At 39.2% G+C, this 22,011-nt stretch overlaps 7 protein-coding genes and 1 long non-coding RNA gene across 10 annotated transcripts; 2 read left to right on the top strand and 6 right to left on the bottom strand.

Annotated features, from left to right (window-relative positions):
- Window positions 1-906: 906 nt before the first annotated feature.
- LOC124338489 lies at window positions 907-4,532 on the bottom strand. The gene is made up of 6 exons (XM_046792569.1): window positions 3,255-4,532; window positions 2,571-3,182; window positions 2,247-2,499; window positions 1,952-2,159; window positions 1,787-1,880; window positions 907-1,698 (listed from the first exon to the last, which is right to left on the bottom strand). The coding sequence occupies exons 2-6, from the start codon at window positions 2,699-2,701 to the stop codon at window positions 1,584-1,586; spliced, it is 801 nt and encodes a 266-aa protein (XP_046648525.1). The 5' UTR covers window positions 2,702-3,182; window positions 3,255-4,532; the 3' UTR covers window positions 907-1,583.
- Window positions 4,533-7,335: 2,803 nt separating this feature from the next.
- LOC124338492 (carboxylesterase 1D-like) lies at window positions 7,336-8,567 on the bottom strand. 2 transcript variants are annotated; one of them, XM_046792571.1, is made up of 7 exons: window positions 8,494-8,567; window positions 8,236-8,403; window positions 8,076-8,173; window positions 7,924-7,990; window positions 7,795-7,859; window positions 7,642-7,728; window positions 7,336-7,569 (listed from the first exon to the last, which is right to left on the bottom strand). In XM_046792571.1, the coding sequence occupies exons 2-7, from the start codon at window positions 8,348-8,350 to the stop codon at window positions 7,363-7,365; spliced, it is 639 nt and encodes a 212-aa protein (XP_046648527.1). In that variant the 5' UTR covers window positions 8,351-8,403; window positions 8,494-8,567; the 3' UTR covers window positions 7,336-7,362. The 2 variants fall into 2 exon arrangements, with proteins under 2 accessions (XP_046648527.1, XP_046648528.1); XM_046792572.1 differs by having other exon boundaries at window positions 8,236-8,460; window positions 8,520-8,562.
- A 672-nt stretch (window positions 8,568-9,239) lies between these two features.
- LOC124338483 (acetylcholinesterase-like) lies at window positions 9,240-12,056 on the bottom strand. 2 transcript variants are annotated; one of them, XM_046792565.1, is made up of 5 exons: window positions 11,767-12,056; window positions 10,537-11,658; window positions 9,863-10,470; window positions 9,602-9,777; window positions 9,240-9,494 (listed from the first exon to the last, which is right to left on the bottom strand). In XM_046792565.1, exons 1-5 carry the CDS (start codon window positions 11,773-11,775, stop codon window positions 9,448-9,450), a joined length of 1,962 nt encoding a protein of 653 aa, XP_046648521.1. In that variant the 5' UTR covers window positions 11,776-12,056; the 3' UTR covers window positions 9,240-9,447. The 2 variants fall into 2 exon arrangements, with proteins under 2 accessions (XP_046648521.1, XP_046648520.1); XM_046792564.1 differs by having other exon boundaries at window positions 9,440-9,777.
- Window positions 12,057-13,111: 1,055 nt separating this feature from the next.
- LOC124338488 (bile salt-activated lipase-like) lies at window positions 13,112-14,707 on the bottom strand. Its single transcript, XM_046792568.1, has 7 exons — window positions 14,523-14,707; window positions 14,175-14,448; window positions 13,994-14,109; window positions 13,791-13,932; window positions 13,608-13,725; window positions 13,393-13,516; window positions 13,112-13,323 (listed from the first exon to the last, which is right to left on the bottom strand). Exons 1-7 carry the CDS (start codon window positions 14,676-14,678, stop codon window positions 13,207-13,209), a joined length of 1,047 nt encoding a protein of 348 aa, XP_046648524.1. The 5' UTR covers window positions 14,679-14,707; the 3' UTR covers window positions 13,112-13,206.
- Window positions 14,708-14,805: 98 nt separating this feature from the next.
- LOC124338490 (acetylcholinesterase-1-like) lies at window positions 14,806-15,927 on the bottom strand. Its single transcript, XM_046792570.1, has 6 exons — window positions 15,783-15,927; window positions 15,613-15,710; window positions 15,414-15,545; window positions 15,245-15,331; window positions 15,079-15,163; window positions 14,806-15,002 (listed from the first exon to the last, which is right to left on the bottom strand). The coding sequence occupies exons 1-6, from the start codon at window positions 15,895-15,897 to the stop codon at window positions 14,806-14,808; spliced, it is 714 nt and encodes a 237-aa protein (XP_046648526.1). The 5' UTR covers window positions 15,898-15,927.
- A 1,117-nt stretch (window positions 15,928-17,044) lies between these two features.
- LOC124335951 (protein abrupt-like) lies at window positions 17,045-19,143 on the top strand. The gene is made up of 6 exons (XM_046789458.1): window positions 17,045-17,349; window positions 17,410-17,588; window positions 17,667-18,207; window positions 18,283-18,450; window positions 18,514-18,655; window positions 18,720-19,143. Exons 2-6 carry the CDS (start codon window positions 17,424-17,426, stop codon window positions 18,913-18,915), a joined length of 1,212 nt encoding a protein of 403 aa, XP_046645414.1. The 5' UTR covers window positions 17,045-17,349; window positions 17,410-17,423; the 3' UTR covers window positions 18,916-19,143.
- On the bottom strand, window positions 19,010-19,269 carry LOC124335953. Its single transcript, XR_006916968.1, has 2 exons — window positions 19,194-19,269; window positions 19,010-19,122 (listed from the first exon to the last, which is right to left on the bottom strand). It is a non-coding gene; the product is annotated as an uncharacterized LOC124335953 (long non-coding RNA).
- A 636-nt stretch (window positions 19,270-19,905) lies between these two features.
- LOC124337516 (cell growth-regulating nucleolar protein-like) lies at window positions 19,906-21,980 on the top strand. Its single transcript, XM_046791536.1, has 4 exons — window positions 19,906-20,272; window positions 20,342-20,950; window positions 21,013-21,321; window positions 21,380-21,980. Exons 1-4 carry the CDS (start codon window positions 20,051-20,053, stop codon window positions 21,917-21,919), a joined length of 1,680 nt encoding a protein of 559 aa, XP_046647492.1. The 5' UTR covers window positions 19,906-20,050; the 3' UTR covers window positions 21,920-21,980.
- Window positions 21,981-22,011: the final 31 nt, after the last annotated feature.

Raw genomic sequence — 22,011 nt, 5'->3', positions numbered from 1 at the left:
TTCAAAGAGTCTTGCTGCACCCACTGTTGCAAAGGCTATGGTAGATAAAAATGGTGACGGTTTAAAAGGACGGTTTGAAAATCAAGATGGGTAAGTAAAAAAAATAACTAGTCTAACGCCTTTCAAACCGTAGTTATTCATACAAATGTTACTTTTTTCAAAAGTCACCGTCTACACTTTTACCGCACAGCTAAAATATCCCAACTGCTTCAATAACCCGTCACTTTACTTTCGCCCATTTGGATCGACTAAAACTTCAAAAAGATGGAAACCTACAAAAAAAACCGTGCTAGATAGCTCACTATAACATTCGGTTTCCTTGACAGTTATAATTTATTGATTAGGTTTATGGTGGGGCGAGGTAGAAATAGCAAGATAGATAGACGGACCGATGTTGAAAAGACAATCTTGAAAAAAGACAATTCTGATGATGTCTGCGTTTGAGTGAAATCAAAAATTATTAAGTTGTGGAAGTCATATACAGTTATGGAAACTTTTGGTTGGTCATTTGAAGAAGAGGATCTGCTATCAGATGGAACTGATTTTTTGTATTGTGGCAGAGCAACTTCCCGGTTAAAGTTAAACCTAGGGGGATGAATTCCTGGATGTTGACTGGATGACAAGTGGATGAACTTCTTGGATGAAGTTTCTTTCTGATACTTGGCGAGATGAAAAAAGCCTTGTTAAGGCACAGATGAGGTGGGCATGTAGTGGTCTTTTGAAGTGGAATTAACGCGGCTGTTTTTGGAAAATGCACATCAGACTCCTGAATCTGGAACATATTTTCTTTAAATTTCGCTGAAACACTGAATGAGAGTCCTGGTAAGCTATGTTACAGTAGGCAAGCAAATATAAATAATTAAGAACAATAAATAACAATATTAATTACTTCAAGATTACCAATTGTCATCTATTTCATGTGAAGCCGCATCTTATTGTTCTTCAACGAACTTTTTTGCGTTTCTTCTGATTCATTTCGCGACATTTTTGAGTTTTTTTGAACACTTGGACCAGGTGTTGGCTCATTTGTTTTTGATCGTCTTTTCATTGGCTTCCTCATAGCCAGTTTTTCATAGTCAGAGTCATTGTCTGATATGTTCCAATTGGCACTTGGCGAGGACGCTATCTGTTGTTTTCCGTCTTGCTTATTTTGGTACTTTTCCATGATCTTTTCCAAACAAAAGGAATTTTTTGGTTCAATGGTAAAAGTCTGTCTTTTCTTGTGACTACTCACAGCCAGATTTTCTAGTCCAGAGTCATTGTCAGAAATACTCCAATTGGAACTCGGCGAGGATACAATTACTTGTTTTCCTTCTTGCAATTATGGCGACATTTTGACGAACTTTGCGACACTTGGACCGGCTTTGGGCTCATCATTTAAAGCATCTTGTTTCTTCTTACTACTTATAGCCCTACTTTGTTGGTTAGAGTCATTGTCCAATACGTTCCAATTGGAATGCGGCGACGCAAATCGAGTCTGACAAGGTGTCATCTCTTCTCGTTCTTGCAAACAGGTATCGCAAATGAATTGCAATGCATTTGAGTCCATCTGTGCTGCTATAGATGTTGTCATGGCAACGCAATCACCGTGAAACCACGCCAGATAGTCGCCACATTCTAAGGCAAATTTTTCTGCAACATCTGTACCAGTCTTTAGCGCTACATTTTTTGTTGGAAAAATTTTTTTTGCACGTTATCCTGCGATACATAAAAAAAAACAAAATCATGAAGAAATAGTACAAATCAATTAAATGATAAAGTATATTTCTTAGCAATTGTTTATTACCTGTATAATCGTTTGTGAATTGGGTCTTGTACCCCCCCCCCCCCCACTAACTTTGTTCTTCCTTCTGGTGGCCTACCATAACGTTGTGTGCAACCTAATAAATAATTGTTGTGAATGAAACATGAAAAAAAAACATTTATGTATTTTTGGAATACTCAGCATTACCTTTGATAGCGGCGTACAGGACAGCTAAGTGGCCAGGGCGTTTGCCGTACGGAGTTAGGTTTTGCTCAATTGCTTCAAGAATGTCTGCAGCCAGTACCATCGTCTCATGGTTAGGTGTGCAATTCTGCGTGGATTCCAAGCCATAGTAAAAGAAATACAACAAATCTTTAGGAATACCGCGGCGATATACGTCTTCCAAGAAAGTTTTCTAAATAATAAATAAATTGTTATGAAACAAAATTACACCTCGACATTATTCCTATTTGCCAGAGTAGAGACATGAAAAGAAACTCACCAAATGTTGCGGCGAAATTGTTAAACACGTAGGTTGAGACATAATCAAAACCATTATATCCATCGGACGGTACTTGAAAATTAAGATTTCTGACAAAATACCCATTGGCAACCAATTGTCTTTTGAATTCGGTGGACGGAAAAATCTGGTAGATATGCTAGATATAGCACTTGCTGTTGCAACAAATACCCCACCATGCTTGACCTTCAAGGGATAACCAACACGATTTGTTTGACCGAATGGCCCATAATTCCTGAAAAAAAGGGATAAGTAAATTAATATAGGTTTTAATAAATAACAAAGAAAACAATTCCAGTAACTAACCTCACGCTATTTGTAAACGCTTCTTTTAATGTTCTGAAGTGATCTTCTTCTATAGCGTAACAACCCCACGAGGATCTAGCACAATAAAATGCCAACGTGACTGGCTTTCTCTTGGGATCTTCTTCAGTCATTTGTGGCAGAACATATTTGGGGGGGGGGGGGGGACATATGCCAAATTACTTTGAAAGCATTTTGTTTTATAGCATGGAAGACAAAGTTGTTTTCCTGCATCAGTAATTTTATCACAGCAGCGCAAACATCTATCACACTTTGGTCCAGTATGCACCAACAACGGAGAACGACGTGTTAACACCATCGATTGTGCGATGTGCATCAATCCGTGAATCGGAGATACCAGCCAGCGAATTTCACTACATACACTTTTTAGCGATTCACTTTGTAGCAGCGTTGAATCTGAACCTTTCAGTGTTTCAGCAAGAAGCGAGTATATAGATGTCCATAAATCGCTGCATGTAGTATACTTGTTGTTTTACCCTTTCACGCAATGAAAAGCTGCATTCCCATACACCCCGCAGCAGGAACAACCAGTGGCATTTGTTCTTTCCTTCACCTCTTGCTTTAAAACATATTTAAAATGTAGTTTTCGTTTATCTAGGATTTAAAACAACAATAGAAATAATTAGTGATTTTTCGTTATATTGACTTGACCCATTGACATCTTACCGCAATATTTCAAAGCCGCTTAAGATGATGATGACGAGTTTTGACGGAGAATTTCTAAAAATTTCCCTCTATCTTTAGCAACAGGTTCTTCTTTTTTTGTTTCTGATTTTGCCTCTTCTTTTGGGCTGAAAAAATTGGCATAAACATTTGGTTACGTTATATCATTTTTTCTCACAGCATTTTTGCTTAAGTTCATGATTTTTTCAGACATGTTTGAAAACACTGATGAACAAGCACTAAGTGGCTGAGGCAGAGGGGAAGTTTTTTTTGGGGCTGAACTGATTTAGTATCCAGTAATTGCAATCGTCCTTGTCGCCCTTTCTGCGTGGCACCTTCACAAAGTACTTGTGTTTATTTAAAGTTTGGCGGAGGCTTCTTTTCCATCCATGCTTGTAGTCTTGGTACTGCGGAAAATTCTTCAAAATGTACTCGTAGATAGCGTAAGTAGACAAGCGTTTTTCGGTGCTACTCTTGATGGCCATGACGACCATGGCGTTGTAGTTGCACCTGAGCGATTCTTTCTTCTTTGATTTTTCGTCGCCATCTTTCTTTTGATCCGTGAGTTTTGTCCCCTCTTCGCTCTCGTAGGAGAGGTGGGAACTGTCGCTGTCGACGTTGTCCACATCACTGTTCGTCATCACGTTAGACGGTTAGGTCACGATACGGGAAAGCTGAGCGCGACAAATAACAAGAAACGGGCAACCAAAAAGAAATAATGTCATCAAGAGCGAAACGAAAACAGCGTAACGGATAAAAAAAGAAAAAGATAAAGAAATAATTCATCGACTTGCTCCGGTTTCTATTATTGTTAGCGCAACTTTCTCCGTGTGTAGGTTTTGCGATTTAAACATTTTTTTTAAATGTCATCCCGCGTTCCTCGGCGGCGGAATGTCTGTAATTCCCGATGGATTCATTAGGGGTTTGAATTGGAGAGACGAGCTTGAACAAATGGATAAAATGCACACAAAAGGAATCTGCGATAGTGAAATACAAAAAAAAACAAGCCCTCCCTTTCTCTCAAGAGCATTCTTTTGAATGGGAATCCCGCGACCGACGAGTACACGAAACGAATTAGTAAGAAACACAAGAGCCCGCTCCTCTTTTTTAAAAAGTCACAGCCAAGCGAAAATTCTTCTAACCTCCGTGACTTTTATCTTTATTTTTTGTTTAATCACGAATTGACGTCACCTTTCACTTTTTTCCCACTTTGAGAAAAATAAAAATTCCCGAAAATAAGAAAATGACAATGTCTTTAAGGTTTTTCTATGGGACCCAATATTCTCTACTTTCCAGGTTGAACCCTAAACTAAAAAAACAAATATTTCTCTTTTTTTACCTCTTCTTTCAAATGTAGTTGACACGACCAGCAATCAGTGGACGTCAAAGTAAAAATTCAACAGAAAATGGAACTCGTTTTCGTCACTCTGACCCCTAAACAACTAAAACAGGCTGACACGAACGGCGGTTTTCAAATGATATCAAGGCGCAATTATTGAAATATTAAATACTTTTAGATAGTTATAAAAAAAATCTTAACATTGTATGTGGCGCAACGTATATTTCACAAAAAATTTGACAGCGACTTTTAAAAAGAACCACTGTAGAAGCAGACGAGATCGCGATTTTCTTATGAAAAAAGTTAGCCTTTTTTTTAATTTCAGCTTTTATTTAAACTCTCCCAGTTCTGCGATTACCTTAAATGTACATGTACTAAAATTTTTGAAAATGGAAAAAACAATGAAAGGAAAGCCAGCACAAAAAATAAAAAAGATAGTTAAATATAGACGTAATTCAAATAGGCGTAGAACTTGTTTCATCTGTGGTGAGGTTAGACTTTTTAATAATCTACAACTTTCTACCTTTGGAGTGACCAAGGAGAGGTTACGTGCTTGGCAAAAAATATGTAAGGATTCTGTCCTTACAAATAATTCCAAAAAAATGATTGAAAATTAAACATTTGCTTTGTGAGCGTCATTTCGATGTTTCAGACATGATCATCGGGAAACACAAGAAACTGAAAAAAGGCTTAAAAGGGGTTAATCCGGGTTCATCCAAAACATTACCTACAATATGGTCCTTTACAATTAATCGAATTAAAGAAAGCTGAAGAACGAAAAATTGCCATACTTTCGGGCAAAGTGTCGGATTCGGGACAGTTGGTGAACTGCTGACAGAAAGGTGGAAGTTATCCAAAGGATTGGTAAATGCAATAACTATGTTCGAGATTTGTGTGAAAGAGCAGTTGACAGATGAACATCCAGAAATACTCTTTAACAATTTGTGGAAAGAAGATATTGTGAACATTTGGGATGAGAAGTCTGAAGAAGAAAAGCTTGTGTATCAGAAATTGGCTGTAATAGAAAACAAGGAGATTTATCTTCAAATACAGAAACTGGACCAAATAATCATTGACTACCACCCTGGCACACGCATCAACAAGTGCTTCAAATCTGGTTTGAAAGTATCAGGAAAGAATGGCATTGAAGAGGACACATTTTTCTGTCCAATATTTTGGTACATGTTTGAAACACATTTTGAAAAAACAAAAGTTGCTTTAGATGGCGGCCTGCCATATGATTGGACATCAAATTTGCCAAGTCTGCTTAACGCCACAATTGCCAATTTGCAAAACTTAAATGAAGTTGAATGCGAGAAATTTATTCAAATTGCAAAAAAAGAGTTTGCCAATCACAATGGAAATAGCGATGGAGATGTCTTAATTGACGAAATTTTGACCAAAACATTAAACCAGCACGGGTTATTCACAAATTCATATGGGTACAATTTTAAATTTTTGATTTATTTTTAATAATAGTGTGTTTTTTATTTAAATGTTTTCGTTTCATTTTGTTGTGATATGATCGAAGAAGCTCTCGCCCAGGTGGTCGCAGTCCTGGTACTCCTTCGGATGTTACCGTCACTGATGCTTGCCAGCAAGTGTTTGAAAAGATTAAAACCAAGAAGGATTATCGTCATGTGGTATTGTACAGTATCCTAAAAAAAAATCCGAATGCGATTTATTGTCAAAAAGCCCCCTATCCATATTGCAGGGAACTGTGTTGGGCTTATAGCCCAAATTTGGGGGGGGGGGGGCTAGAAAGAAAGCGAAAGGTGGGAAGAAAGGAAAAGAATGAATTAGCCACTGGCCATGTCTTCCCCCTCCCTTCCCCCCTAAATATGAATGAAATCAGACAGACTGTCTGGAATTTTCATAGCGCGAAAAACTGATTGAACCGACTTAAAGCGGTTCCTTTGAGTTTTTCCAGTTTTCCCCGGTTTGTGATGGAAGATTTGGAAGCTTTTGGGGTTTCTCGTCACTTGTTCAAAAAATGGACAGTGGGCCTAAGGCTGTTCCCTATTTTTTTTTGAAGGGGGAAAGGGTTCTTTCTTCCCACCTTTCGCTTTGTTCCTTACCCCCTAAATTTGGGTTAAAAGCCCAACGCAGTTCCCCGCAATATGGATAGGGGGCTTTTTGAAAGAAAATCCATTCGGATTTTTTTTTGAGGATACTGTACATCAAGGATGAGAAGTTCACGGGTTCATTGATGTTGAATCTACTGGTAAGGAATCAAATGAAATATTGATCACAAGCATTGTAAAACACCATTTGCTTTTTCTTTTACTAGGGGACCGTGAGTCTAGCTACGAATCATTTTTGGAAAAGCTGAAGATTGTTAACGGAGCTGAGAAGGAATGTCGTTACGGCCTTTTCGATTTTGAGTACACCCATCGATGCCAAGGAACACAGAAGGAAAAATAAAATTCTCAATTGTTCAGTTGGACACTTGAAATAGCTTTAATGTTATTCTCTGCAGGGTAAAAAGGAAAAGCTCTGTTTGATTTCATGGTGTCCTGACGACTCCCAAGTCAAGAAAAAGATGCTTTATTCGTCGTCTTTCGATGCTCTGAAGAAAGCTCTCGTAGGAGTGGCAAAGTACATTCAGGTAAGCTCACAGTAGTGTTTTCGTGTCACTATTAGTTGATCTAATCCATTTTTTTCTTTACAGGCGACTGATCATTCAGAAGCTTCACCGGAAGCCGTTGAAGCGAAGTTGTGGTCTACTGACCACATGTAAAACATGGATGAGTGACAGAGAGATGAAACAATTCACAACATTTTTTTAAATAAAAATTCTCTCCACTTGTACGTTGAAATTGGGATGATTGCGTTATTTTTGTCCTCTTTGTCTTTCCGTTCACAATGTGGAAATAAAATGAGAGAGAGAAAATTGTGTGGGAAATGATGAGACTTGCCGCCCTGTATTTGGGTAAACGTAAGCGTAAAAGTATTGGGCTCATAAAGAATACTTTGACCCTATTGTGAAAGTCTCTCATTAGGCTACAGTTGAATTTACTTTGATGACAAAATTTTTGTAAATTAACTTACACTAACGAAAGTACCACCGTGGATCCAAACCATAACGGGAAGCAAATTTTCGAAGGTGGTAGAAGTATCGGAAGCGTTGCCCGGGAACTTTGAATTTTCTTAATTATTAAGTCGTTCGAACATACTGTAACACTTATCCAGTAGATTACTTACATACGGCGTGTACACGCTAAGAATGAGACAATCTTCTAACGCTTTGTCGTTTCCTTGTGCACATCCTGTTGAATTTTAGATGTAATGATGATGTAAATTCAACTTTAATTCGATTGTAACTAAATTTACCTGGTGGCAAATCGATTGAATTGTAGATCTCGTCGTCGGGGTAAGGATAGTTAGAGGGCACCGGTGGCTAATTAATCATATTAAGTAAAACTGGATTAGTTAAATGGATAATTAAACCTATTTTCGAATATCTCCATAGTCCACCGTAGTACCAGAAAACGAGTCTCGTAAGTGGGTTTTGCCGCATAGTGGAAATAGCGAAAGGAGTAGAATGGACGTCGGGGCTCGTACCAAGATGTACTAAGGTTTCCTGTTAAAAATGTCCGTGTTACGAAGTTTTAAAATACTTAAATTATGGTATGCAAAATTTACCATAACCACCCATAACGGCTTTTGCGTACCCAGGAAGTTCCATGATAAAGGGTTCGGAGTAACATGGTGCACCAAAATAAGCTGCAGCTAAAGCGAATAACACTGCTAATTTCATGTCTGCTTACCAGTACGAAATCCTTCGTAGTCCCTTGTCTTTTTTCGTAGCATCTACATTTTGATGGTTCCAGTCGCAATCGACAAAAGTCTGTTTTGTTTATTTTGAGTCTGTTTGACAAATGAATAAATAAGAGATATCACCAAACTTTTTGTGTTTTCATCAAGACCCAAGTATTTATTGTCGCCGATTCACGTGTCGTTATCGCACAAGGAAGGTTAGGACCTGTACCGTCTGAAAGTGAAAGGAGAATTATTGGCTTACAATAGGGTTCTGGTGGCCAACTTCGAAGTTGAGTAGGTGGGTGGTGGGGTGAAGAAATAAGAGAGAGAGAGACAGATACAACATTTGGACTGGCATACGACGCGTCAAGGACGTTGCCGTGCGTCAGGGTCGACACCCTAGCGGTGTTTTACCAAAGCGCAACAGCCGCTCTGGTCCCAACCCTACCCACCTGATAAAGGAGTGAAAAACTTCTATTAGACACCCTCGCCAACAGTATGAGACTGGAAGATTTGTGGTTATCTGCCAGATTTGCTTTATTGTCATCTTTATGTCTGGTCTGGCTGATGTATGATAAGTATCAGATAACAAACGTGTAAATTGTATACTGATCGTTATGTTCTCATGTTATCAAAGTTCTGTCTTCTAGTTTATAAAAAAATGTTTCGCTTGTTCTCTAAAACAGTTTCGCCTCGTAGAACAAGAGTCAAGTGCTTTCAGTACATTTAGAATACAACAACGCATCCAAAACATGAACCAAATTTACAAGATACGCGCTTAACTATTTGATGCCTTCATGAAAGCAAATAGCAAAATAGAAAACTGGTACTTGCGCACTTGAATAAGCATTGTATTATTCTTAATCTTATAGGAACATACCGTACTGAATAAGCAAAGTTGACGAATCCATGAATACGATTGCTCACATGTTATTTTCAAAGGATTACGGTGGATCCCACATTTTTTAGTTAGGTCCATTCAGGCTCAGTATCAGAAGAAAAGATCAGAATCAGAAAACGACAGTAGCATAGGCCTATAAAGTAGAAGTAGTATTATGTTTGTTTGTTGTCGAAAGCGAATAGTTTTTCTTTATGTCATCCTGTGACTTGCGGAAGCTGCTGCTCAAAACGAGAACAGGAGGCTGTGAAATAAGCAAAGGATTGTTATGCTAATGTTATCGCCAATAAAATAGACCGTCGGGGTAAAGCTCAATTATTTCGTGTTCGACGAAAGATTGCGCTGTCTTACCTGTTCCCGTTTGGAGACTGGGTAGGTACTCCTTCCAGAAGGCACACTGCCTTAATCGAGGTCCACGATCCACCCAAGAATAATTAGCAACAAGTGTGAGATACTCTCGTGCGTAAGGTGTGTGAACCGGCCAGTAGTCTTGCGTCCAGGACCCGTCTATATTTTTACTAGGATCCCTACTCATTGATAAATGAAAACAAAATCAATTGAAAATTTTATAGCTGATTCATGGTGGAAGCCTAAAGTGCAAAAAATCAATACCCGTTTCGAGCAAAGTTAGCCCAATAGCGCATAATTCTCTTGCTGAGTGCGATCTCATGAGGTAAATAGCCCTTGGCTGGATCGAGTGGTTCTCCGAAGACGAAATTAATCTCGTCGGAGTGGAGGACACCTGTCCAGGCCGGCCACAAATGGGTTGAAGAGCGATGGATGTAGTAATACATGTAGACGTTATTGCTACTGCCTTTTGTTTCTGCATAGTATTGAGCGAACTCGTTCACGTTGCACGTTAACTGACTGTCGCCGACCATCTTGTCAAGAGCGTCACGATTGCGATTAGGATCGTCCGGATCCGACCAGTCGGTGTATTCGAAGATGATGGCCTGTCGGTCAATGTTGCTGGAGAAAGGATTCATATTCTGAACCGACTGCAAGAACTGTTGTCGATTAATGGTGACATTCTCCTGTCGGGGAAACAGTTGGCTCAGGGAGTAAAACATAAAGAAGTAGCCCTCTTCCTTGTTGCTGCCCATTATAATGTTACACTTTTTAAAGTTGCCAGTCGCCAGGGATCGTTGCGGCGGCTCGGTCAGGAACACGCCGTCTATGATTGGCACGAATGAGAAATCCAGGGTAACCAATGGAAATTCCTAAATGATTTTCAAAACGATTATGGTCCAGCAATTAAATTAATTGAATTTTATTATTAATTTCACCTCGCTGTTGATCAGTGTTGAAGCGTTGATAGTCTTCAAACAATCCAGCGTAATGCTGAGATTGGTCCGGCTGTACGGGCAACCGACGGCCTTGGCGAGTTTCAATCCGCCGGCGATTGTCTGCTCCTTGTCGCCGACAGCCCATGGAGCAGTGGCCGAACCACTTTGCATAATAGCTTGACTGAATAGGTTCCTACTAAGTGGCGACAGCAGATGCATGGAGGCACTGGCCGCTCCAGCCGACTGACCGAACAACGTGATATTGTTCGGATTACCTCCGAAGAAAGCAATGTTGGAATGAATCCACTTGAGCGCCATCACCTGATCCAGCATGCCCATGTTGCCCGGTGCGCCCGGCTGGTCCAAGTTCAGAAATCCTAGCGAACCCAACCGGTACTGGAGGGCCACATAGATGATGTTCTCCTCGGAGACGAGAATCTTTGGGTCGTATACGTCGAGCGTTGACGATCCGCCGATAAAACCTCCACCAAATATCCAGACCATGACAGCGGTGTTCTTGGGCCTCGGCCGGGGCACCGTCACGCTAAGGTAGAGGCAGTCCTCGCTTCGTTCCGTATTGGCGTTCCACATAGTAGAGCCGGTGAAGTTGCCGTAGAAGTCGTCTATCGTTTGCCAACATGAGTTGGGCTTGCTTCGAGTGTCCAGGATACCGTCCCACGGGTCCATCGGCAGCGGATGACGGAAGCGAAGTTCGCCCAACGGCGGCTTGCCGAACGGAATGCTGTTCCAGACATCCACCTGCTTACCAGTGGCTGCAGTGGCTGTCAGTCCGCGAACCCGACCCGATAAGGTGGTGACTATCAGCGAAGGATCTTCAGCCAACGAGTCTGTTCCACTTGTCTGGTTTTCGGGAACACTAATAGCAGGACTGTATGAGGATGGCTGAGGAGCTGATGAAGGTTCGGCATCATAAGTCTGTCCTGGAGCATATGGTGGAACAGTGACTGGGACATAAATTTGTTGGGATTCGGACTGTGCGGCAGGAGCGTAAAATGATCCGGCTTGATCCGGGATGTACGCGTGAAGTCCAGCAGCAGGTTCTGGTTTAGCCCAGCAACTGATTAAGACAGTCAATGCCAACGGCAGCAAACAAGCGGGAAGCTTAAGTGAGCGAATGAAAAAAATAAATCAATTTTAATAACTTTTAAAATTCAAAAGTAAAAAAAAAGGAAGAACACATTTTCAGTTGTGAGAATTCAAATTTCTTACCTTTGCCATTGCTGCGTCGGACAAATTAACAGTTATTAATTGAAATAAGCAGAAATGCCAATTGTCGATGCGTCAATATAGCCTACTGATTCGGTAAATTGTTGCCACACATGCAAGCAAAAGCTACGAAAGTGACAAAAGTCTTGCACGTTTGTTGTTTTTCTCCCTAACTGTTATAGTGCGCAATTGTATTTGGTTAAAACTAAATAGTAAAATTTAAAAAATGAAAAAGTCGATGAAAAATAGATGTCTGCAGATCAGAATGGAAGAAGGTAAGAATCTGCAACTGGTGACTGGTAAGGCACCTGGATACAGACACAGTGATCGATCGGTGCGTTAGCGTTTTATGCATACCTCTATAACAGGCGGGCAACGGGCTGGTGTTAGAATCCTTCATGCAGTATATAAGTACCGTATTGTGCTGCAAGTGAATTGCTGCTGAGGGTCTTGAAAAGAATCGATGTTGATGTGCATGATGTGGAAAAAAAATTGCTTGAACCGTATTGCAATTATTGCATTGACTTTTTTGTGCAACGTACGTTCATCTCTCCAAGGTATTCAAGTCCTTCCTGTCAGTGTTCACATGCTCTTTTTCGGGATACGGAAATTTCTATTGATTTCATTGTTGTCTTAATTTTACGATCATCTGTTTAGGAGGTACAAAAACCACAGGTAAACAAACAAAGACGACAATGTACAAAAAAATGAAAAAAAAAAAAAAAAACGAAAGCAACGTTTATCATTTTTCTTTTCTCAATTCTATTCTTTTCTCATTTGACAAAGAGTCGTCACGACTTGCCAAAAGGAGCGAAATGCATTGCCCGAGACGTCCAATTGTTAGTCGAGAAAGAAGAATTGCTACGGTGTGTGAAAGAAATGAATGCGCATAACGTACTGCTTCGACTATAACTGCTGCAAATACTCTGGAACACGCAAATAAGTGAGTAATGATTGACAGGTATAGCTTTCTCATTTCTTCTATTGCTGCTGAAAAGCGTGAGAGAAAAGTAACCGAAATGTTTCAGATGGCAGAACGCTGTCATCAATTGTATCATCACTTTAGCAAATCAACCGGCCCTTATTTAAGTTAATTGTTCTTTTCTTCAAAATTAGCTGTTGACACGATCGCTAAAAACATTAATTTGATTCCTATTATATTTTCTGTGATTCGTGTGCAGAAATATGTATCCGGCTCGGTTCAACTAAATATCAGTTATTAGGGATGACGCAATCGTGGTTGGTGGCATAATACTGGCACAGATGCAGACGAAGATAGTCCGGTAATTGACTACATTTATTAGCATCTCTTTAAAATCGTATCGTATCAAATCTACAGATAATAAGTTGAATCATTCAGATATCAGGGTGAAAGCAGACAGCGGATAGAAATCTAGTATTCGCGCACTTAATGTTTGGTTGTTTATGTTGTTTGTCAGCACTTCAAGCTTTGGTGTTGTGACGTTTTTTCTTAGATTCCCAATATGCGCTTGCACATTCTTGCTTGGTTTCTGGACTAACAATTCTCGGTCCCGCCTTGTCCACCGTTACCGTGTAATACTATATTATCAATATTTGCCGATATTAATCAACTGATGACAATATCTATTTTTTTTATTTAGAAATTACCAAAGTGTAGTCGTTTTTAACGCTCCAATATTTATTGATTGCCATAAATTCTTTCTTCTCATGGGTGTATGGAGGCCAATGCGGAATACCTTCTCTCATAGGCACTCCAGCAGGCGTCGGGTCGCTATAGGATCACCGAATGCGTGAATTGTCAACGTTATAAGGGTATTTATCAAAGTTTACTTTAATATTAGGACAAAGTATTGTAAATTTACCCATAAGTGGCGAAAGTGGTCCACACTTCAATCATTTTTTTACCAAGCTCTTTTTCGGTTTCGTTGTGAGGAATGGGCATGGTGAATAGGTACATGATTTCGTCAGCGTGCATCACACCTGGACATGATAAAATCGTAACAATATTCGTCAACTCTAGTTTCTAATGTCGTTCGACCACATACCACGGGGAAGGATTTCATCGGCTCCAATCAAGCTAACTTTACCGAGAAAGTCAAACGAGTACCAATAAGCGTGAGGATTATATTTGGTATGCAGCAATACAGTTTGCCAACCCCCGGCTTTCAAGAACAAGGTACCTGCAATCTACGTAAAATCAACGAATTAAAAAATCGAGGCCTTTCGAAAATTCAATGTACACCTATACATCAACTAGTCCTGGAATCATGACGGTGAAATTTCCCATCTGACAAGAATCAACGGCATATCCGAGATATTTGGTGGTCAGAGCATCTGACAAAGCTCCGGTGTCGTCGCGGATACCTGAAATAAGTTATGAGAGAGTCGTATTGTACAACAAGTGGATGGCGAAGAGAATCTCTGATTACCCAAAGCTCCCATAACAACTCTCACGGCGTCATATTTCCAAAAATTCGTGTCATTTTCAAGATCGTTCGGTCGGATGTACAAGTTCAGCGTCATGTCTAAAGCCATGATACCTTCACCTTCATTAGCGCCAAACATTAAATGAGCTTCCGTGTGGTAATTCCCACTTTCGATCAACTTTCTTGGCTCGTCTGTCAAATAACGAACTTTTCCGGCGGTCTGAATTATAGGAGATTGTCCTCCAAAACCCAACCCGCCGTTTAAAGTGTCGTTAGTCTAAAAACAGATTTAAAGAAAATTGTTGTTGTAAGTATCATTAAGCAAAATTACGATGACAAATTAGTAAAGACCGAGAAATAATATTGAGCGTCGCGTAGGGTTTTGACGTCAACGCTTCGCAGACAGTGTAGTAGGTCAGCATATGGCTCAAGTGGACATCCAGCCAATTCTGCTATGACATATCCGTGTTTAGTTGAATTACGGTCTACAGCCCAATCAGCAAGCATTGAGCCGGATTCGGCAATGGCGTTCCTAAAAAGGCCTAGACTCAAAAAATGAATAAAATACCAACAAGATATTTGAAGCGGATATAGCTTACTCCTTATTTAATTTCACAGCAATAACTAATCTGCACTAACCTTCTTCTTTTGATTGGGGAGCAAGAAGTAGGAAACCCACACTGGCTGCACCGGCACTTTCTCCAACGATAGTGACTTTGTCTTTGTCTCCACCAAAATATTTGATGAATTTCTGGACCCAACGCAACGCTTCGACCTGATCAGCCATGCCGGCATTTCCTGGAATTTCTTCCGTGTCTAGTGAAAGGAATCCTGGCGCAATAAAACTAAAATTAATCATGGTTTAATTGCAGTGATCATTATCATAAACCTCTCCGGTTTAACATACCAAGAGGACCCAGGCGATATTGTATTACAACCATCACGATGTCATGCGCCATAAAAGTGTTTGGCTCATACAGAATACTTTGACCCTATTAATAAAGGAAAACGAAACAAACAAGAATTAAGGTATTTAGTTTTTTGGTAACTCTTTAATGCAATTTCTCTCTTACAAATATGAAAGCACCACCGTGAATCCAAACCATGACGGGCAATAAAGTGTCAAATTTTGTTGAAGGATCAGAGGCGTTACCTGGAAACTAAATACACAACATTGATTCTTAAGAAATCCTGTTTTTTGGTATAAAGAAATCCAGACAGAGATTGTACGATAAAACTTACGTATGGAGTGTAAACGCTTAAAATAAGGCAATCTTCCAGTAGATTTCGTTCACCTTGCGCACAACCGGGTGGCAAATCGATTGAATTGTAAATCTCATCATCAGGGTAAGGGTAGTTTGAAGGGATTGGAGGCTGATTTTTGGTAAAACAAATAATTGACAGGCGTAATAAAACACTTTAAATAATCATCGACATTTACCAGGAATCGATTCTCATAAGTGGGTTTTGCCGCGTAGTGGAAATAGCGGAAAGAGTAAAACGGACGTTGGGGATCGTACCAGGACGTGCTAAGGTTTCCTACAGAATGTTTTTTACTGCGACGTATGTAGGCATAATTTTACCTATAAAACCAAATGCAATCAAATTTACCATAAGCACCCATAACCGTTTTTGCGTAGCCTGGAAGTTCCATGATGAAGGGTTCGGAGTAACCTGGTGCAGCAAAGTAGGCTACAGCCAAAACGCACACCACAGAGAACTTCATGTCCGTTCACCTCAAGGAAAAGATTCCTAATACTGTTATTTCTGCTTTTAATCCATCATATCTTTTCAAATATAATGTCTCTGCTGCTATCAACGCTTGTCTCTTTTAAAAACTTAGTTTTGCTATGTATAAAGTATAAACTATCATCCTGGACGATATAGAATGCTGTTGATCTTAGTTACGACGACAATTTTTTTATCGGGATTGAATCAATATTTGATATCCAAACTGCTTATATAGCGTACCTTATTACACTTGTCAATAAAATAAATAAAAAGCAAACTCAATGCCATCGGGTACGATATACAGTACCTCTGGGACTCTCCCCACAAGTTTAAAAAATTATTATTGTTAACAAAATTTTCAAAATTTTACTTGGATTATTGATCTAAATAGATGAGTCCGGAGTTGAGAATTGAGATGATGTATTGGTCGCGATATGATTGCTTATCGATTAAAAGACAACAAAACATTCCAAAACATTACTTGCAAAGTAAACTACGCTAATATCATCAGCCAAAGAAAACATGAGTCTGCAAGTAGTCGGCTTGTTGGATGCGGTAATTCCATGCGTTCTAACTTTAATTTTTGTTTAAATTTTTTTCAGGACATTTTTGGGGTAAGGAAAACCATCCCGATTCATCCAAGGAAGCGGACGATTTCTCATGTGCAGATAAGCAAACAAGTTTTTTTTTCTAAATGAAGAGATTGTGGTTTTATCCTTCGGCTTCGCTTTAGAATTTGCTGAAAATTTTTGCAGCACGGAATGATCGATTCATATGGTATATCTGGTAAAACTACTTCTTTCAGCTAAACTTTTATAGCCAATCAACTGACTCCATTTCGACCGAGAATTTAGAACGCGTATCTTCATGTGACGTAGGCTACCTCAATGTTACCAGCAAAAAGTCCACTATAAGATTGCAAATACACGGTTATTTGCTGGTTATTTGGATAAAAATTGTCTATTTTTCGATTTACTATGATGAAATTACTTATAAAATTAGTTGCATACGGGTATTGCACTAATAACCAATGTGTTGTTTTTATTTCATTTGTCAGCAAGGATCACATTTGTTTGTAAACAAGCAAAACAATAATAACAAACGAATTGTGATTTTACTTTTTGACAGATGCAACTGGCGGTGCCTAGCGGTTTGGGCTACACAAAGCCCTCTCCAGCCGGCCATTAAGACTTCTAGATCTGTGACCAAAACGTCCAATTCCCTTTTTCTGCTGAACTTAAAGTCTTTTCGTCTCTACGAGTGTTTCACAACTTCCGAATATTCATCAATTTAGACTGATGTGTTTAAAGTTGCAAATTTTACGTGTATTATTCAAGAAGCATCAGATCTAAACAACGCCTAGAAAGTCGAACAACTTCTTTGGCCCTCTAACCTGAAAGTCTAAAAGTCTTTTCAAGGCCGTCTAATTTTCTCCAGTGCTAAAAACGTAATGACTTATTCATTACAACTCTTAAATATTATATTAAAAATCTTTGTTTTTAACCAGATAATTTTGAAAAGATGATGACCTGTAATTTAGAATGGAAAAATCAATCAGCCTTCCTTGTCCAGGCTCTTTCGAGCCTCAGGCAGAATGATACTCTAACAGATTGCACATTAGCTGCTGATGGAAGACATATTAAGGCACATAGATTAATTCTTTGTGCTTGTAGTCCTTACTTTAAGGTAAATTCTACCTTTATAAAAATAAAGGTTTAAATTATAATACAATTTAATGATTATTACATTATCAAAACTTCGTAGGAGTTACTGGCAGACCATTTTGACAAACAAGCAATTATTTTCCTCAACAATGTGAACTACTCTCTCTTGAAACTGATTGTAGAGTACATTTATAAGGGATGTGTGAATATAGATCACACAGAGCTACAAAAGTTTCTTCAGACTGCAAGAGCATTAAAAATATCAGGACTTGTCAACTATGGAGAGGAAGAGCCACAGACATCAAAGAAAACATCTGCACCCCCAAAACTCACAGCACAAAAAGGAAACCAAAAGAGAACTTTGGGAGATGTTGCCACATCAACACCTCCCAAAATGAACAAATTGTCAAAAAGAGAAGTGAACAATTCATCTGCCCAACGTCCCAGTATTAGATCGCGAACAGAAAATATGATGGAAGCTCCATCCGCTCCTAATGCCATCCAAGCAGCATACCTTACCCTAGAGTTAGAAGTTGAGGCTGATGAAAACCCAACAGGTGAAGCAGAAGCCGAAGCAGAAGTTGAGGAGGAAGAACACGACGAAAATTTGAGGTCGGACGAAAACATTCCGTTTGTTGCAGGTAATATGAATATAATTAACACTTTAATTAGAAAAATGATTTAATACATTGTTTTTATGATTCCGGTGTATAAAGACGTTGAAGGTAGATATCAACCGATAGAAGGTCGTAGAAGAGGATCAAATCTTATTGCTGACATTCAAGAAGGCTACGTATATCGAATACGTAGATACTTTAATGGCAAGCAATATTACAGATGTTGTTACAAGGAAAAATGTCCGGGTCGATTAGTCTGCCACGAAGGTATGTATTTAGAAGAAGTACATGTCTTGTCCTACGATTTATTAATAATATACTTTTTCGAAGGTCAATTTCATGCTCTCAATCAACACGATCACGATGGAGACATGCATGTTGTTCAGAATTATAAACTTGTAGCAGACTGTCGCAGCCGAGCCATTAATGAATCTACGCCCGTTTCCCAAATAATCCAAGAAGAAGTCGACAAGTAAGCGATATTCTAATATTTGAATTGCAACATTATACAAATTCGATCTTATTCCCTAAAACAGAGCAACTGGAATATCCGAAGTTTTGGTTACGCCTCGATATCTAGTAAAAACCAGGAGACTACATCGTCAGCGTCAACAGCAAAGTGCGCAAGAAATGGCTGAAGGTTCTCTCATTTTGCCTGACACTGCTAAAGTTGAATTGGAAGAAGAAGATGAGGCTGGATCACTCATTGTCCCTCATTCAGAATCGGAGTGAAAGTGAACGTTAATCTGTAATACGAAAGTTTCTATATTATTTTTTCAATATCTCTTTTTTTTTACTATCTAAGAAGGGTTTTTCAAATTCAGAATTTAAGAACAAAAGCCTTTCTTGTTTTAGCTACATTACAATTCTCTTTACTCGTCACCAGTGACGCCTCGTTTTCACGATGTAAAATCATTCCGCGTATTTCTCTCACCCTTTCTAATACAATTTTTCATTTAGTTTTGTCTATTTGAGTTCGAAATATTAAATCGAAAAATGTAATGGTGTACCGTCGTAGCGGTCGTAGTAGTATCACCTCTACGTAAACGTAATGACGTAAGTGGGTAGCGGGACTGGGTACTGGGACTAGTGCCCACCTGTGCCTAGGGCTGTGGCCCGGGCGATGAAAACCCGGGCCACCGCCCGGGCTGAACGAAAAAAAACCCAACCCGACTCGAACCACCGAGGCATTTTTTTTAACGGGGCGGGCGACGGGTTGAACCACCGGGTCCGCGGGCCAACCCGAGCGGTGGCGCCATCTAGTAGTCACATAGAGAAGCTCGTTATTCTCTATGCCTGCGGCCTCAAAATATTGCCGCCAAATGCTCTACGATAATTTCGTAGCATGAAAAGTAGGATAAGTGGTAGAAAAGGGCGTTCAGGGGTGTTCAGAAGACAGAATTGACGTGTCACTGTTAGAAGAAGAAGATAATTAAGAAATTTAGGGAATTTTTTTGAGTTTGTAAAAAAAAAAGTGTGTTTGACACTTTGACCCGATTTTTTACCCGGGCCGTTACCCGGCCGGTAAAAATTTTTTGACCCATGGGTTGGCCCGGGCCGAACCCGGTCACTCAGTTGGCCCAACCCGCTCCGACCCGCGGAAGAAGAAAAACCCATCTAAAAAACCCATTAAAAAAAAAACCGCTAAAAACGTCCCGGGCCACAGCCCTACCTGTGCCCACTAGTGCCTAGTGGACGCTCTCTGCCCCTCATTTGGCAATTTGGCAATGTTGAGAAATTTAGTCTGCTATCTACAAGCACGTCTTCCGAAATCCGAGTTGCACGTGTAAGTTGTTCAATTTGAAAACAATTCCAGTTTAACAACTTTATTTTTTGGAGTGATTGCTCTCTATTCTGAAATGCGAAAATGACCAAAGTGATAAAACAGACGTGCGTGTCAAGTGACAAGCAATCAAAAAAGGAAGTCCTGTATAAACCATACGAGGGGAAAAGAAAGGAATGGGTCGCTATGGTTCAAAATTTAATTGAAAAGAACTCTAATGAAAAATTAACAAGTGCTCTTAACAGAATAAGTCAGGCTGAAGAAATCCCAATCAAATGGAATAAAATCAGCAAACCAAAGTTTATGGTAAGAGTTGCAGTAATTAAAAGTCTATGTAACATATTTTGTTAATTTTGTGCCTTTTTATAATTCCAGAACTTCATGAAACATGTAATGAAAAACAAAGAAGATTGTGTACGAGATGAGCAAATGTGGGAATTGGTTTCAAAAGACCTGAAAGAAAAAATTATAGCCAAATCAAAGAAAGATAACATTGTCACTCCTGCTGAAACTGTAGTGAAAGCCACTGCTGTCAAACCTGCAGTAAAAGCCGCTGCTGTCAAACCTGCAGTAAAAGCCACTGCTGTGAAACCTGCAGTTAAAGCCGCTGCTGTCAAACCTGTAGTAAAAGCCACTGCTGTCAAACCTGCAGTAAAAGCCGCTGCTGTCAAACCTGCAGTAAAAGCCTCTGCTGTCAAACCTGCAGTAAAAGCCGCTGTTGTCAAACCTGCAGTAAAAGCTGTTGCTGTCAAACCTTCAGTAAAAGCTACTGCTGCCATGAAGAAGGCTCCTGCTGAACCTGCAATCCTTCCAAAATCTCAGAACAATAGCCAAGGAAAGCAAACTGAATGGGCTACAATAATAAAAAACCTGGTTCAAACAAATACTAATGAAGAATTAACAAGTGCCCTTCAGAAAATAAGTAATGCCAAAAATATTCCTAGTGTTAAAAAATGGGAGGAAATTCGAAAAGCAAAGTTTGAGGTATTTAACATTTAGAAAATTAATTGTTCATCTAATAACATTCCACTTCTTTTTAATATTAGAATTTTTTGAACAACATCCCTGGTTATGAAGTTAATCCTATAATTGATGAACAATTGCGAATTCTTATTTCAAAAGCCAGGCAAGAGCAACAGATAAAAGAAAAGGATGAGAAATATTTGTCTAAAGGATATACAGCAAAACCTATACAGAATGAAAGGAATTCTGCATGGATAACTTTGTTTAAAAATTTGGTTGAACAACAAGCAGTTGATGATGGTGAAGAATTGCCAAGTGATGCATTTCAGAGAATAATTCAGAATGGTGAAATCCCAAAGATTTTTAATGGGGTACAAAAATCTGTATTCCAGGTAAAGATTATTTCAGTTATTACTATTAACAAATATAACATTGTTTTTGTTTTTTCAGAAATTCTTGAAAAATAAACTGGATTTGGAGGTAAACCCCAAAATAGCAGATCAGCTGTGGGACCTCATTTCAAAAGCCTTGGAAGAGCAACGGGCAAGCAAAGCCAAGATTCTCGCTAACAAAAAACCCCCTAACACCGCTAACAAAGTAAAAGCAACTAAAAGGAAAAATGGTATTGAAAATGAGAAACCAGCAGACAACGGAACAGGCATGAAAAGAATGAAGGAAGAAGTCGAAACAAAATCTGGCGATGGCGAATCATGCGACCCAGTAGATGGTACTACTATTGTTTGCGAAGGAGCTCAACAGCCAACCAAAATCAAGTGGAAAACGATTGGCAAAACGATATTACTTGCACAAGATGCCAAAGAGATGTCGTTGAAAAAATTCCAGAAAAAAGTTGTTGCTGAATATTTGAAAAGCGTAGGAAATGCTGGAAGTGATGCATTGGTTGAGGATTTGTGGTGTAAATGCCAATCGAAATTGTCAAAAAATTCAAAATTTCAAATTGATGCAGACAAAATTAAGCTTGTTTCATAAACTCCCATGCAGGTGATGCGATTGACAATCAATTAAACGTCATTGACTTGTTAAGACTTAAGAGTGTACATTTGATTTCATTTTTAAGAGTA

This window comes from Daphnia pulicaria, chromosome 4 (genome assembly GCF_021234035.1).
Source record: "Daphnia pulicaria isolate SC F1-1A chromosome 4, SC_F0-13Bv2, whole genome shotgun sequence".
Taxonomy (NCBI): Eukaryota; Metazoa; Arthropoda; class Branchiopoda; order Diplostraca; family Daphniidae; genus Daphnia; species Daphnia pulicaria.
Note: the sequence above shows the minus strand (reverse complement) of the source record. Positions and strands in the feature narration are given on the sequence as shown.